The sequence below is a fragment of the Chanodichthys erythropterus genome, chromosome 9, assembly GCF_024489055.1.
Source record: "Chanodichthys erythropterus isolate Z2021 chromosome 9, ASM2448905v1, whole genome shotgun sequence".
NCBI lineage: Eukaryota > Metazoa > Chordata > Actinopteri > Cypriniformes > Xenocyprididae > Chanodichthys > Chanodichthys erythropterus.
The window spans coordinates 35,692,217-35,708,694 of NC_090229.1; the positions used below are offsets into that span (position 1 = coordinate 35,692,217).

The 16,478-nt window shown below is 36.1% G+C and overlaps 1 protein-coding gene across 3 annotated transcripts; it reads right to left on the reverse strand.

Annotated features, from left to right (window-relative positions):
* Positions 1-1,284: 1,284 nt before the first annotated feature.
* Positions 1,285-14,606, reverse strand: chmp7 (charged multivesicular body protein 7). Of its 3 annotated transcripts, none has more exons than XM_067395456.1 (11): positions 14,405-14,605; positions 11,368-11,643; positions 10,862-11,033; positions 8,336-8,521; positions 7,494-7,627; positions 5,171-5,219; positions 4,950-5,069; positions 4,267-4,365; positions 4,091-4,148; positions 2,212-2,385; positions 1,285-1,583 (listed from the first exon to the last, which is right to left on the reverse strand). In XM_067395456.1, the coding sequence occupies exons 2-11, from the start codon at positions 11,637-11,639 to the stop codon at positions 1,531-1,533; spliced, it is 1,317 nt and encodes a 438-aa protein (XP_067251557.1). In that variant the 5' UTR covers positions 11,640-11,643; positions 14,405-14,605; the 3' UTR covers positions 1,285-1,530. The 3 variants fall into 3 exon arrangements, 2 of the variants coding, with proteins under 2 accessions (XP_067251557.1, XP_067251556.1); XM_067395455.1 differs by having other exon boundaries at positions 2,155-2,385; positions 14,405-14,604; XR_010896023.1 differs by lacking the exon at positions 1,285-1,583 and having other exon boundaries at positions 2,306-2,385; positions 4,844-5,069; positions 14,405-14,606.
* Between the last annotated feature and the right edge of the window lie 1,872 nt (positions 14,607-16,478).

Genomic DNA, 16,478 nt, shown 5'->3' on the forward strand with positions numbered 1-16,478 from the left:
ATGCACACTGCTTTTGTCATTTTTTACAAGATGCACAAAATTTGTCACCAAAAAGTCATTCAGTTTAACTAAAATTTCAGTTTTACCGAATGACAATATTTTCAAACAATGCCACAGGCTGATATCTAGCTAACTAGCAAAAGGACAATCAAACAGTTTATATTTAGTACAAGTTTTTAAAATAATACATTTTCCATGTTTTATAGTGGTTGTACCGAATGACCTGATGTTTCGGGACATGCGTATGAGCAAGTGAAAACGTGAATTTTTCAAATAGTTAAAAGAGAGTTAGTTACTTTGCTTCATGAGCATGTGGTCCTTTGCAGGTGTCTGAATGATGTCACATCCTGTTACATGATATTGACCGCATGACTTGATCCAAAATGGTCCCTTTATATTGGTTACTCCGAATGACATCAATGAAATTAATTTCTCCAGACATTCTTTCTCATAACAAAGCAATGACTTCTACACATAATTTTAATACCATTTTGCATTATGTTGATATATGATGTTATAAAATCATGCCAGAATAAAAAATATATACATTTATTACATTTTAAGATGTTTTAATCACAAATGAAATGGCTGCATTGGCCTTTGGACGGTTAAACCGAATGACCTTTTGACACTTCAAAATCTTTAAAATATCTTTATATGTAGCAAAATATAATTAAAACATTTTGGATTCAGTAAAAGAGATGAAGCGTAGTTTTACTAACTTTGTCATATCTTTGTTTTTTATTAAGGCTTTTGGACAAAATAAAAAATGACCTGTCAAGTTTGGAATCAGTAACATTTATATATTAAATAAATAAAACTTTTATTCAGCAAGGATGTGTATTTGTCCTAACCAGACGTGACTAACAGTTACGTGCTTTATTTAATGAAAAATGCATCGAATGTGAGTTTGAATATCATTTTGTGTCTTTTATAGTCATACTGAAAGCAACAATGGACAATTCAACTAAAGTAAAATAAAATATTAAGCACAGCTGTTTTCCACATTACCAATAAAAATGTTTCTTGAGCAGCAAATCAGCATATTAGAACGATTTCTGAAGGATCAGATTCACATTCGCCATAAAAAAAAAACTAAAAATTTCTTAAATAATATTTAATATATTCACAATATTTCTCTTGTACATACTATTACTACATGTACTTACAAAAACTACAGATTTAAATATACTATATTCTTCAAAAAATATATAATGTCATTTGAGTGAGCATCTCGCTTCTCAAAAAAAAAAAAAAAAACACAAAAAAACCCCCACACAGAATATTGTTTATTTGGCATCATAATTTGTAGTTTTATTAGAATAATACATTGTACAGACTTTACAAACTCAAGAAGGCCACTCTTAAAACTCTCTTTAAAAAAACAAAAATAAACATGCTATTACAAACATGAATAAGGGCTGGGTAAGGCTTATTACAACGCCAGGGCACACACGTACTGTACTGTATCTGATGGCTTTCTTTAGTGGACAGCGATTACCCCATTAGTGGCTGCTTGTGCTGAGACGGTCACTGTGCCGACTCCATCCTCCTCGGAGCTGAAACACTTCCTCTGAGCACATCTGGGAGAAGAGAAAAGAAATCATCAAGAAAAACTCTTTACAGAATTACTCAATCAATGGATGTATGGTAATGTAATTCATTAATGATGGTCTGACTGATATATATATATATATATATTTATTTATATATATATTTTTTGTTTAATTATAATTATGTTATTTCTAAGAGACAAATGCATTACTATTTTAATACAATTGCATTGTAAAATAAAAAGTGAATATTTCATTATTGAAGTATATTCATTATTTTACACAGCATTAGTGAAATTACAATAATTAGGTCTAAACATCTTCACTTGCAGGAGTTAAAACTCAAGCTTTTATTTTGGCAGAATACTGCAGGGAAGTCCTTTAAGTTTCTGTGTCAAAAGGTTTACAAACGCATGCTACTCAATACAAATCTAGTGAAAAGCTGTAATCATCTGCCCACAAAAATATAAAAAATTATGCACAAGTGAAAAAGTATAAAAAAAAAAAAAATTGACAACACTACTCCAAGTATGAGTAACAGTAATAATGATGCTTGCCTCAGAAAACACCACAAACTAGTGACATTTTGAAAATAGAAAACCTGTGTCAGAGACTGTAAGTCGACTTAGTTCTCTGTCCAGCTCCTCATCTGTGATACCTAGGCTGGAATCAGGCACGGAGGGCAGAGACTGGATAAAATCGGCATCTGAGAAACCCGTTTTCCAGGGAGGAGAAAGAGGGTGATTGGGGACCACTGGGAGCACGTCGTTATCTGGGATGGTTTTCTCCAATAATGACTTCAGCTCCTCCTCCAACTCCTCTGAATCTTCACCTATGAGAACATGAAGCATTACTTTCATTTTAAGGCAGCTTTATGGTACAGACTCAATCCAGCTCAGTGGTGAAGGCCTGTGCCCAGTTGTTCAAAAAGTTTTATGTGGATTATCTAGATTTGGAAAGCTGCAGAGTCACAGCACAGTGCAGCAGGAGACAGATTTCACTTATCACATGCAAGAGTAAGGAGAGATGACTGACAAGATGACTGCGCAAAAAATCCTGAAAATAACAGTCAAACCAAATTTTATTCAGACACCTTGAACATTTCATTCATTATTACATTTTATTCACTATAGTTGATGGTAATAAAATATGAAAAGATCTCAGAGTTAAACTGTGTCAGAAAAAAATTATCTTAATTATGTCAGATAACATGGTCAGGTCAAAGTGTCTGAATAATTTTTTGTTCCAAAGTTTTATCAATTTTACTGGTAGTCCACTGTATGAAGAATTTCTGATTATAATATGTCGCAGTATACTTTATTTTGTTATCCTCACTTACATAAATGAAATATAGTGTCCTGCACACACTAGTAAAAATATATGAAAAATGTCTGAATAATTTTTGGTTTGACTGTCTCTTATAAAACGTCGAGTCTGTTTATATACAGGTGTGAAAATTTCCTCACTGTGACATCCCTGCTCTATGGAGGCACTAAAGGGACATGGTGATGAAAAAAAAAATGAGATGGGAGAAAAATTCTATATTTCAATACTTTTGAGCTCCAAGAAACTGTGTTCAAAAGTTTTGAGTGAAAGCAAAGTTTATTGGGGGGAACAGAATTTTTTTCCCTCCCATCTCATATATGTCCCTTTAGGGGCTCCATAACTCCTCATGTGACCAGCAATAAGAACAAACAAATATTTATGCAATAAGGGATGCAGTTGTTAAAAACTACTTTTGATTGGTTCATCTCTGATGTTTGTGGCTGTAGTTTCTATACAGTGATTAAGAAAAAAAACGGTTTAATATTTAATATAATTTAATATTTATTCATTTTTAATATTTATTAATTTATTGATTATTTTATGGTGCCAAAATCTCTTTTTTTACTATTTCGAAAGGCTTAATAGAAAGCCTAATGGCTACTTCTACTTTTTACTTTAGTGATTAAACTAATCAAAAGCAAAATAAAAAATATAAATCTTATTTTTCACAAGATACAAATGTACTTTCTTCTCTTTCCTTTTTTTTTTAAAAACCAATTTTAAAGTTTTATTACATTTTTGTTCCTGAAATCCACCCATCGGGATAATCCTGTTTTTTGTTTGTTTGTTTTTTTTTTGGATCAAAACTATCCCAATCTTACCAAAAAGTTTTGAAAAACACATACTGACAGTTTAATCTCTAGATCAAAACCAAGATTGGATTTTCTGATCTAATCAAATTTCAGAATCCTTTTTCTCTTTAGAACAACAAATTTTCAAGATATGATCCAATCCGAAAGCCAAAATCCAGTCAGATTACTTTTGAACAACTGGGCCCTGGTGACGGTTGTACTATTATTAATGAATGAATGAACAGTAGAAGCCTGTAAGGCAGAAATGCCAATCATAGCAAAACCCACAATCCACACCCATGCACCGCTCTCATTGTCTGCACAAATGACCGATATATAGGAAGGGAAAAGGGAAATGCCCTTTTCACATTTAAATGCATCAATTATAACACTGAAAATCATTAAGTGAAACTTGCATACCAGAATCCAGCGCCCCACTGGCAAGAGTCTGGTTGACTTCATCCTGAGTGTCACATAACTACGCAAAAAGCATAAATGCAAAATAAAGAACTTCATTCAAAATTGTTATCACTATATTCAAATTATTATAGCATAAACCATGCATAGCTATACAAGGCAAATTTCTCATATATCACCTCCTGTATCTGATCAACCAGGTTCTCCGCTCGCTCCACAGTCACACCCTTCAGAGAGATCCTCAGAGCCGCCACACCTGCCTGGTACGCCTGCATCACCTGCACACGAACCAAAACACTTCATTTAGACAAGAATAATGAATATGCATGTGACACTTGTGGTGTGCATCAACAACAAAACTATATTTTCCTTAAAGTAACAACATGTTCTGGTGAACAAGTTGAATTTATCTACAAATTTATCTAAAAAAGTGTGAATGGAGGCAAAAGTAGATATTTTAAAGAAAGTACACGCAGCTTTTTCATACAATGATAGTTCATAGATCGTGCTGCCCGTCTTGCCCAAAGTTCATACAACATGTGAGCTGTGTGAGAAATGCACAATACAACTACACTTGGACTTGTTTAACTCTCATTCGACACAAATCGAAATGTGTGCGCTCTTAGCATGTTTTGCGTGCATTGTGCAAACTGTATCGCTTTGGAATATAAGTCACAGCACATTTCAGAAGATTAAAAATGCAACTTATTATCAAGAAAAATATGGCATTCACAAAATAAAAATAAAGTACAACACCGTGCTGTCTGGTACGAGTGCGAGTGAAGTTCACTGGTGTCGGCCAACAGCATGTGTCGTCACTCACACCAGACTGTCTGTGCATCTGTGAGTTTGTGCGTCTCACCAGGCGGTCTGTCTGAGAGTTTGCTATTCTGTCCAGGATCCCCTTCACTGTCTCGAGCTGAGCAAACAGACGATCTGCTTTCTTCTCCACCCGCTTGCTCCCACGTAAACACCTCAGGGCCTGTGGCAGGAAGAAGTAGGAATTCATTTAAAACACTTTTCTTGCCTATTACAATAAAAGGGTGTAAAACACAAAGAGTGTAATACAAAATGTGCTTATACCTGTGATTTCTTCCCCTCTTTAAGCAGTGATTTTGCCTGCTGCTTACACCTGCACATTAGACAACACATTATTTAGCTGCAGCACCACTGTAATTACCCATCATGTCACAGAAATGGCACCTGACTGAAATAACAGCTGCGTCCGAAAGCTTAGGCTGCTGACTCTTTGCCTATCAGGCAATGCAGGCAGCTTTTGCGCATGAAGGCACCTCACGAAATACAGACTCCTGAGGCAGCGTAATGGCTTAAAGGAATAGTTCACCCAAAAATGATCCCATAATTTACTCACCTTCAAGCTATCCTATGTGAATATGACTATATTCTTGCATCCGAACACAATTAGAGTTATATTAAATAATATCCTGGCTCTTCCCCTTGTAATGGCATTGAATATTGTCCAAAAAGCATATCCATCCATCATAAAAGTAATCCATATGAATCCATTGGGTTTATAAATGCCTTCTGATGTGAAGCGATGGGTTTTTGTAAGAAAAATATCCATATTTAAAACTTTATGACCTGGCTTATAACGTAGCTCATCTTCTCTTATATCAAAATCCTCCGTCATTTTCTTTAAAAAGTCTAATTTTAGGCTTTTAGGATTTGTGAACGGCATTTTGTTTTGCTCCATCCTCTGCGCTTCTGTGTTCGTCAATTCTGACGACCTGACCTGAGCTTATACTACGCCTATGTCATGTGTCGGGTCAGAGGTCACCGGCTCTCGTATATTATGCCTATACAGTATATTAAATGCTCATTATGGTTTAGTATTCTCCACAGTATATATTTAAGTAATTAAATTAATATGTATGTGCGATTAGTTGAGGAATGGCTTATGAACGACAAAATATTCGACTAGAAAAATCTTTGGTCTGGCACAACCCTATAAAGTTTTAAATATGGATATTTTTCTTACAAAAACCCATTGTTTCACTTCAGAAGGACTTTCTTAACCATTCGGAGTTGTATTGATTACTTAAAAATTTTTACTTTTCAATTTTACACGGCACCAGTTCCGTCTTTTTTCTGTAAGTAGAATAGGGAAGGCGTGGGACATTCAGCATAAGCTTTTTGAAGAATAAAGAAGGCGGTCTGGCGGAAGCCCTTGCGTGGCGATCATTTGTGTTTATAAAGCATAAAAATACATGAAATACATGACTAGAAAAAATGTTCTGCAGGTGTATTTGAAATGTTTTAACTAATCATCTTGTAATGAATGTCATTTCAGTTCTACTTTCTGAATATGAATTATCATATGCAGTAAAAGACAACAATACTCAAGTACTGTAAAAGGTTTTGCCACAAACTCAACTGACTGGCTTCTCTTCTGTATGATTTCAGTCTCTTCAGGCTTTACTGTACATGATTTATGAGCTTCTACAACTTTAGACCTCCTAACTGAACTCCTTTCCCCAAACTGACCATAGAAATACAAACAGTATAAATAAAAATGGTAACACTTTACAATAAGGTCTCATTTATTAAAATTAACATATTAACCAAAATAAACTAACAATGACAATTCATTGTTAGTTCATGGTTTACAGTGCATTAACTAATTTTGAGAAATGAAACCTTACCGTTTGTGCTTAATAAGATTAAGAGAAAACTGTTATTCATTTTTATAGTAACACTTTACAACAAGTGCAACCATAATCGCACTCTCAATATTTAAAGTGCAAATAAGACCAAATTTTTCTTTGATACAGAGCTGAGAGATGGATACAACTACACTGCCCAGCCTAAGATAGCTTTCATATTGAAAGATATCTGCATTCATCAGGGAGCCGCTCTCAAAACGTGGGGTATTGAGATCGCGTGACACGAGATCTCGTCACACCCCTAGTTTTTCTTCGTCTGGTATCGTTTAAAGCCCTTTGAAGCTGCACTGAAACTGTAATTTTGACCTTCAACAATGACATGGGGGTGAGTAAATTATCATGAAACTTTTATTTGAAAGTGAACTAATCCTTTAATTACTAAAATACCAGTTTCTTGCTAGAAATGACATCAAAGTGGATTTCCACATAAACTTACATTTACACACAAACCAACCACTACTGCATCATTCAGATGCCATGTTTTTGTTTAGCACAACTGTCACAGATTCAAATGCCGAGGATTGTGGGATATCACATGTAGCAAAGGATACATCTATGCTGCCTCCAAAAACCAATCAAATGAAGGTATCTCAGTAGATCACGATCATAGGATTCGGAACGTCCCTTGTTGCCTTCCTACCCTTGTATACTGCCTGCGTAGGCAGCATTCTTTAGCTTTCGGACGCAGCCAATGTCTATACAGTTTGGATGAACTGGCTCACTTTTCTGCTTCCTGTCCCAGCACCTCCACCCTCTCCTCCAGAAGCTTCTCGCTGCGCTGGAGCTGATAGATGCCCAGGTCCACCTCGCTGACAGGAGACACACGGCCCTGTCCTGCCTGACTAAATTTCACCAGCTAAACATAGACAAGGTCAAAAGTTCAATGAGAACTGAGCAATCTGCACCCAAACATGCTTATCAAATAATCAGAGCTCTGTGATTTCAGCGACACAGATTTGAGAGAAATGTTGGAACATTATTACTGTATATCTATGCTTAAGAGTTCAAAAGTTCAGGGAGGGTACGTTTTTTTTTTAGTGTTTTTGAAAGAAGTCTCTTCTCACGAAGACTGCATTTATTTGATCAAATATACAATAAAACAGTTATATTGTGAAATATTATTACAATTTAAAATAACTTTTCTTTTTGAATACATTTAAAACTGTAATTTATTTCTGTGATCAAAGCTGAATTTTCAGCATCATTACTCCAGTCTTGTGTCACATGATTCTTCAGAAATCATCCTAATAAGATCGAAATCAGCACAGAAACACTAATATTTTTTTTTTTCAGGATTCTTTGATGAATATCAATTTTAAAAGAACATTTTTCTTTTCTTTTGTAATCCGTTGTATTTACCGTCACATGTTTTAGCTGAATAAAAGTATTAATTTCTTTCAAAAACAAGAGAAATCGTACCGAGTCCAAACATTTGAATGGCAGTGTATTAAGGACTCGCTGAAAATGGTTGACCTGCATTATTATCTACAGAACTTGCAAAATACATTAAATCTTAAAGTCTTAGTGGCTACATCACGCGTTTCGCTCTAATTCACAAACCCACCTTCTCGCCTTCATGGAGTGAGACGGTGACGTGTTTTTCTCTCTGTAGCTGTAGCAGAGCCATGCAGAGAGTGCTTTCATCTGGACAGATGTGAGAGGAGAGAGCACGCAGCTCTTGGAAAGACAGCAGAGAGCGCGCCGCTAAAGGAGAACCTCGATATGCCGCCAAAAGCGCCGCAGCCTTTTCCTGCAAGAGAAAAACGGCTTACGCTCAGCTCTGACTAAAAACTACCCGTATGCCATATAAATAATACACAGTGGCATCCAAAAGTGTGTTTTTAATGCAAATTATAAAACATAATGTCTGCACAATGAGATTACAGCAATGCTTCAACCAGTCAGGTCTTCATCGGGCACAATAACCTTGAGGAGTGAGATGCAACACTTTTTGTCCTGCACCTGAGCCCAATTTTGGTTTTGGGTGTGCACACCTTTTTTGTTTTGATCATTACAAATGATATCATCATAAAAACTAAAGTTAAAAATAGGAATACATTTCTTAGTATTCATTATGTTCCCCAATCTGGACAGCAGCAGTCGAGCAGCATATTGCAGTATATGAACGTATAAGTTCAGTCAAAAGGGCACTGCAAATCACACTACAGCACTTTAGCGTCCAAAGCTGCTAAATTGGAATACCGGATAAAACATTTGCGAATAAATCACAGTTTCCATCCCATGTGTTCAAGAGAACAAAATTATCACTTCCTGGGAAATTGGTGCAAAGTATTTGTAATAAAAATTAAAGTTGCTGAAGAAACTGTGGCTCTTTTTTCCTTTATCATAAATGACTTGTGTCTCAGAGCGGCAGACGAAACGCAATAAACACTCATGTTCTCTTGCATTCAGATGCTGGTATTTGGGAACTCAATCATGTGAGACGCTTCTGGGAGGGAATTAAACCAAATCATTCTGAAGATAGACTTTGGATCAGGCATTTCAAAATGAGATGCTGTGATGCGATTGGTCCACTAGTTAGTCCAGTTATCCAATCACATCCACTGTTGAGGCAGTCAAGTGAGTTTTTTGTTGTGCATCAGGGAATTTATTAAATGTGTTTCCATCGTAGTTTATGCTATCTGCCTCAATTCAGCACATGCATTTTTTTTATGCACATTTTTAGATTTTATGCTCATCTTGACATTTTTTATGTGATATCCTAAAAATCAGTGGATGGAAACAGGGCTATTGATACATCGATATATGACTTCACAGGAACAGGGAAATTTACTAATGTGGTCATTTCACACCACATAAAGTTTGACTTAACGGATTAGTTCACTTTCAAATTAAAATTTCCTGATAATTTACTCACCCCCATGTCATCCAAGATGTCCATACCCTTCTTTCTTCAGTCGAAAAGAAATTAATGTTTTTGATGAAAACATTCCAGGATTATTCTCCTTATAGTGGACTTCACTGGAGCCCAAACGGTTGAAGGTTTAAATGTCAGTTTCAGTGCAGCTTCAAAGAGCTCTACACGATCCCAGACAAGGAATAAGGGTCTTAAATATATATACATTTATATACATTTTAACTATCAATGCTCATCTTGAACTAGCTCTCTTCTTCTTCTTCTCTATTTGAATATTTCAGCAGTGTAGACACTGCTAAGTGTATTACTGCCCTCTACAGGTCAAAGTTTGTATTTATTGTTATATACTTGCACTAGCATATTATATATGACAGTTTAGTTCAAGCTTTGACCTGTGGAGGGCAGTAATATACTTCAAATTAGAATTCAAATAGAGAAGAAGAAGAGAGGTAGTTCAATATGAGCATTTATGGTTAAAACATATAATTTTTATTTTTTTTTAAGAAAATGAGTGATGGTTTCTCTAGAAAAGACTCTTATTCCTCGTCTGGTATTGTTTAAAGCCCTTTGAAGCTGCACTGAAACTGTAAATTTGGAGTCACTTGAAGTCCACTATAAGGAGAATAATCCTGGAATATTTTCATCAAAAACCTTAATTTCTTTTCAACTGAAGAAAGAAAGACATGGACATCTTGGATGACATGGGGGTGAATAAATTATCAGGACATTTTAATTTGAAAGTGAACTAATCCTTTAAATATTTGTGGTGAAAAAAATTCTTTTTACATTTTTTTTTTTTTATATAATTTATTCCTGTGATCAAAGCTGAATTTTCAGCATCATTACTTCAGTCTTCAGTAAGTGTAACATGATCCTTCAGAAATCATTCTGATAAGATGATTTGATGCTCAAGAAACATTTCTGATTATTATGGTAAAAAACGTTTTGCTGCTTAGTATTTTTATGAGAAACGTGATATTTAGGATTCTTTGATGAACAGAAAGTTCAAAAGAACAGCATTTATTTGAAAATTTGAAATTGTTTGTAACAATGTAAACTTTTTATTGTCACTTTTGATCAATTTAACACATCCTTTCTAAATAAAAGTATTAATTTCTTTCAAATTTTTAAAGGCAGCATATAAATGCAAAGGCATACTAACTAACGGGTAAAGGATGTATTCTGTTAGGTAACACCATTAGACACACTTACCTTTACCAGTTCTATCACAACGAAGGACTCCTCCAGCGGGACCCTCCCGCTACCCAGCAGAGCCGACAGAGTCCATTTCAGAGGCCGGACTAACAAGAGCCCAACACCCCACGACAGCCAGCCGGAGTCTACGTTTGCCGCAAAATCGGATTCTTTCTGCACCTTTCCACTTCTAGAAAGGCAATAAAACAAATCCGAATCACATGCCATAAATACATGTAATGATTAAACATGATCTATGAGACACTGGCTGTGTCCAAAAGCTTAAAAAGGCTGCCTCCAGAGTAGGGATGAGCGATACCGCTTATTTTGTTTTCGATACGATACTGATACCCTAAACTGAGCTCTTAAATTATTAAATGTATTAAATTACTAAAAGTAAAATGGGTAATGATACACACTTAATGTTACATTTGAAAGGCATTTTAACATTCAATACGCCTATAAGATTTCAGATTTTATAGCTTGCGGCTTTAGCTCCTGTACTTGAGGTGACAGTGACGTACCTAATCATGCTCTGAAGTACAGTACTCAAGCCCAGAGGAACAATGCCCTTCCTTCTGAAACTCTCATTCAGGTCCTGCAGACTCACACACACCGATCCGCACCGCCGGCAGTGATCAATGATCAGAGGGCTCCAGAAGTCTATCTTCCCATCCCAGTCTGTACAGTCAACGTCTCGGTTCTCTTTAAAGGCAGAGAACAAGAAAGCCATCCTCTCGTCATCCTCCCAGTCCGGAGGGAAGAACGCATCCCTCTTCTGCGCTGAAACCGACATTGTGCTGTGAATGAAAGAGTTTGAATGATTACTGCACATGGGGAAAAGAAGCACACTTATTCGTCAGTGTGAATGTAACATTTTCAGACACTTAACTGCATGTTATTTACAAGTTTAAATTTATAATAAATGCAATTAGTCAAATTTAAGAGGGTTTTTACCACTTAAGTAGGACTTAAGCACATCTTTATTTGTTATTTCATGATTACTTCTGTTTACATTGAAATATGGTTAAAGTGTACTGACGAATGCACTGACAATCAATTATGGTAAATTAAATACTCCTTTCTATTGAAATTGTACGTAAATATATTTGTAATTACACATTTGAAATGATAAAGCACATTTAAAATATATTAACTTTAAATGTAATTTTGAAAAACACTACAGTTAAAATTATAATCAAGTACTTTACATGTACTTCTGTATGTTAATCAACAAATTAAAATAAGTGTAAGCAGTCCGTAACTTTTGGCACACTTGTGGTTAAAGGGTTAGTTCACCCAAAAATGAAATTTCTGTCATTAATTACTCACTGTCATGTCGTTCCAAACCTGTAAGACCTTCGTTCATCTTCAGAACACAAATTAAGATATTTTTGATGAAATCCGATAGCTCAGTGAGGCGTGCATTGACAGCCAGACAATTAACACTTTCAGATGCCCAGAAAGCTACTAAAAACATATTTAAGTTCATGTGACTACAGTGGTTCAATATTAATATTATAAAGTGACAAGATTTGTTTTTGTGCACCAAAAGAACAAAATAACGACTTTATTCAACAATATCTAGTGATGGCCAAATTCAAAACACTGCTTCATGAAGCTTCGAAGCTTTACGAATCTTTTGTTTCGAATCAGTTGTTTGGAGCGCGTATCAAACTGCCAAAGTCACATGAAATATTGAATTTGCGAAACACTTATGATGTAACGAAGCCTCGTTTACTGAAATCATGTGACTTTGGCGCTCCGAACCACTGATTCGAAACAAAAGAGCCGTAAAGCTTCATGAAACAGTGTTTTGAAATCGCCCATCACTAGATATTGTTTGTTAAGTTATTTAGTTTTTTTGGCGCACAAAAACAATTTTTGTCACTTTATAATATTAAGGTTGAACCACTGTAGTCACATGAACTGATTTAAATATGTTTTTAGTAGCTTTCTGGGCATTGAAAAAGGTAGTGTTATTGCTGGCGAAGCAGGCCTCACTGAGCCATTGAATTTCATCAAAAATTTGTGTTCCAAAGATGAATGAAGGTCTTACAGGTGTGGAACAACATGAGGGTGAGTAATAAATGATCAAATTTAAATTTTTGGTTAAACTAACCCTTTAATAAATAGAAAGTACATGTGTCTGGCGGAAGAACACTGTAGCCGGAACTACTTCTCTCTGTTTATGTCTGTCACGCAGGTACTACTCCGCAGTGGTACGACCCAAACCAGTATGAAATAATCAGAATATAAACACTCACTAAAGGTGTAGCGCAATTCAGGAAAAGACAAAAACACAGTTTGAAAAACGGATTAATGATGTACTCGCTCATTATATAACTTTTGTAAATTTTGAACACAAAAAAAGCAAAAGAGTACTTAAGATATTTTTAAGTAGAAACAGTCATGAAAGTCTACTCTCTCTAAGTGGCCTTTTATTTTAATATTATATTATCGGCAAGGAGTTTTTTTTTTTTTTAAATATATACTTTTAAGATTAAAGTACACTACAAGTGTACACTCAATACAATTAAAGCTTAACTCAGTAAGATTTGCGAAGCTCCCCCTACAGGTTCCTTCAGTGAATCACACTGTCGTAAATACTCCAAGCGCAGCTCTGGACTACAACGACTACAACGCTCACCAGCGCAGTAGTTTTTCAAATACAGTACAAGAAATCTCGATGTAGGTGGGTAATTTTCAAAATTGTCTTATAAAGTCATAATATATACATTGTTTTTGAATTACTGTAAAGCATTTTGTCACTCTCGCGTGAACGTGAACATGAGGCGAGATTGTGTCGGGTCGGCGAAGCTCAACTTGCAAGTGCTGTATTCTGGCGTAGACGTGCCAGAGGGGGTTAGTGCACGCCTCAAACACAGCACTACAAGTCAATCAACCATCGTAAGGACTTAGAAAACTATTTATGAAGGTAAAAAAGTTACTTAGTTCTGCTTTAAGCACACTGTTTTTTGACTGAAGGGTGACATGTATCATAAGGAAGTGCATGATAGGTGGCTTTTTTAATATCAAGATGTTTGGTTAATTTCGATGAATGTATAAGGTAAATGTATATTAGGTCACTGGTCACCCTTTTTTTTGTTTGAAATGGTTCTGTGATGTGCCAAATTTAACAGTACAAATATTCAATTCCTCTCAGATAACATAAACATACAAATTAGCAAGCATAATCTTCTTTTAGTTCATTTTAAAATTCAAGAATGGTACAAGAATCGGTTCAGATGAAGAATAGCATTGTAAGACATTGATGTCACTTCATGTCAAGCTGTAGCTCGTATTTTCAGGTGCTCGAGCCGAGCACAGCATTTCACACTGACACACAACTGATCACGGTCAGGTTTGTTGGCAAAGTCAAGTGCAAAGATCGAAAGATCAAAACCAAATAACTCTGACAACGTTTCATCCGTCAGATATAATGCCGTGTGTCACGAGCTGCACGCCTATGATGCCTCTATATAAATGCTGTCTAGGTTTCGAGACACCGCAGAGAAGTGATTCTCAATCTTAGATGTGCTTTAAGATTCAATCTCAGACCTCGAGTTGAAGGAGCTGGACGCAGTTCTCAGCTAAAATCTCCTCAGTGTTTGTCGTGACATCCATCGGCAGGAATCCACATACTGCTTAAAGTATCGGCGGGGACAGAGAGAGGCACGCGAAGAGCTCCGTCTTCACCGTTTCACTGAATGCTAAAGATAGATGACAACAACACCTCACCCGGAAGACAACAACACTGCTCTTCTGCCTCTCCTCGTCACGATCAGACCACCGACGGCAACTTACTGCCACCTCGCGGTCGAAACCCACTGAGAGAAAACATGACCATCGCTGCAAATGAATATAAGCTCAGTGGCCTTGCCAAGAAGTAGTCAGGTGGATGACACAACATTATTTTTAAAAGCTGTTGATCAGATTCCTAAAGTAATTGAAATGATTATTTTTCCACATTTTCAAGTTTAAAACTTAATATCAGCAAATGTAAAATTATCACCATACATGAATGCCCCTTTGAAGCTGCATATCCCAGTCAAATCAAGTGTTTAAAGGGATAGCTCACCCAAAAAATGAAAATATTGTCATCGTTTAGGCTACTTACCCTCAAGTTGTACCAAACCTGTATGAGTTTCTTTCTTCTGTTGAACAATTTTGAATAATGTTGGTAACCAGACAGTTGACGGAAGCCATTGACTGAAAAAATACTATGGAAGTCAATGGCTATCAACTGTTTGGTTTACAACATTCTTCAAAATATCTTCTTTTCTCTAAGGATGAGTCTTAAAGGGATAGTTCATCCTAAAATAAAAATTAAGTGATCATTTACTCAGCCTGGTGTTGTTCTAATGCCAAATGCCCTTCTGTCTTTTTTGGAAAAGTATCAAGGAAAGAGCACATGTGGCACATGTCGTATATGCCAAGTGTTCTATGGTAGGGTTTGGTGAAAAACAAACCGAAATTGAATGTATTATTTAACGAATATCCTTGGCCGTTGGTCCTCTGTGCATGGCTACGCATTCATGAGACTCTATTAGTGCCACAGTTCACTCCGACTCACCCAGAAAAGCAAATTCTGAGTAATCAAGATTAACAAAAATGTAGCATGAAATACATTCCTTTCTACTCTGAGGTGAATATATCTGCTGTGTTCATTTATTGCATTCAGACAAATGGAGTTCTGGAGCTATTTAACTAGAAAGTACACAGATACTTCTTTGGGATTTATAGGTGTTGAATTTCATGTTGTATCTTGATAGAATAGAGTCCAATCCAGCATTTTTGTTAATACATTAAATTTTGTTTTGTTTTTCACCAAACCCTACAATATACCCCCAGAACACTTGGGATATAAGGCATGTGCCACATGTGCTCATTCTGTGATAGTTTTGCGTCTTTTTTAACCCCTAAACTATCACTCCAATTTTTGGGGAACAGGCCCCAACTTCATTTTTTTTTTTAAATCTTAAAGGGTCATGAGACTTCAAATATGAAAACTACAATTTGTAAGCTTTCAAATGATATATAGTTTGTCAATATTAGGTTTAGACTAAGATATTTTTGTATATAAGAGCAAACATTCCACTATAGCAGGACAGCGATAGTTAAAGGTACAATTTATGATATTTTTTTCCGCTAGAGGTCGCTAGAAGCCTATTCAAAACAAAGGCGTAGTTTGATGACGCCAAGTTTTAGAGCGGAAACTTGGGACATGTGGTCTCCATCTCAATGGACGGTGCAAAAGAATAGGGATTGGAGTCTGGAAGAACTCATGTTCATGGATGCGATTATTAACGTTACTGTAGTATGAAGCAGAGCAGGACCGAGTGTTGCGGGAGCTGAACGAGGAGCTGGAGCGATTGATCAACACACGCCTCACGAGCAGCGGGACTTTTATTATGACACGGCCGCCGGCGCCGCTTCCGCTTTTCCGGTCATGAGTTTACGGGAGCTGTCCTTGTCGACAGAACCAGCGGCAGATGGTAAACAGTAATTATGTTCCATAAATAAGTAACACAATCCACCATAAAACGTGCAAGAAGTAAATAAGGAACTGCTTGAAGCAAGCTAGTGGTTTGCTGGACGCTAGACACTACTTCCGCATTTGTCCACGGCACTG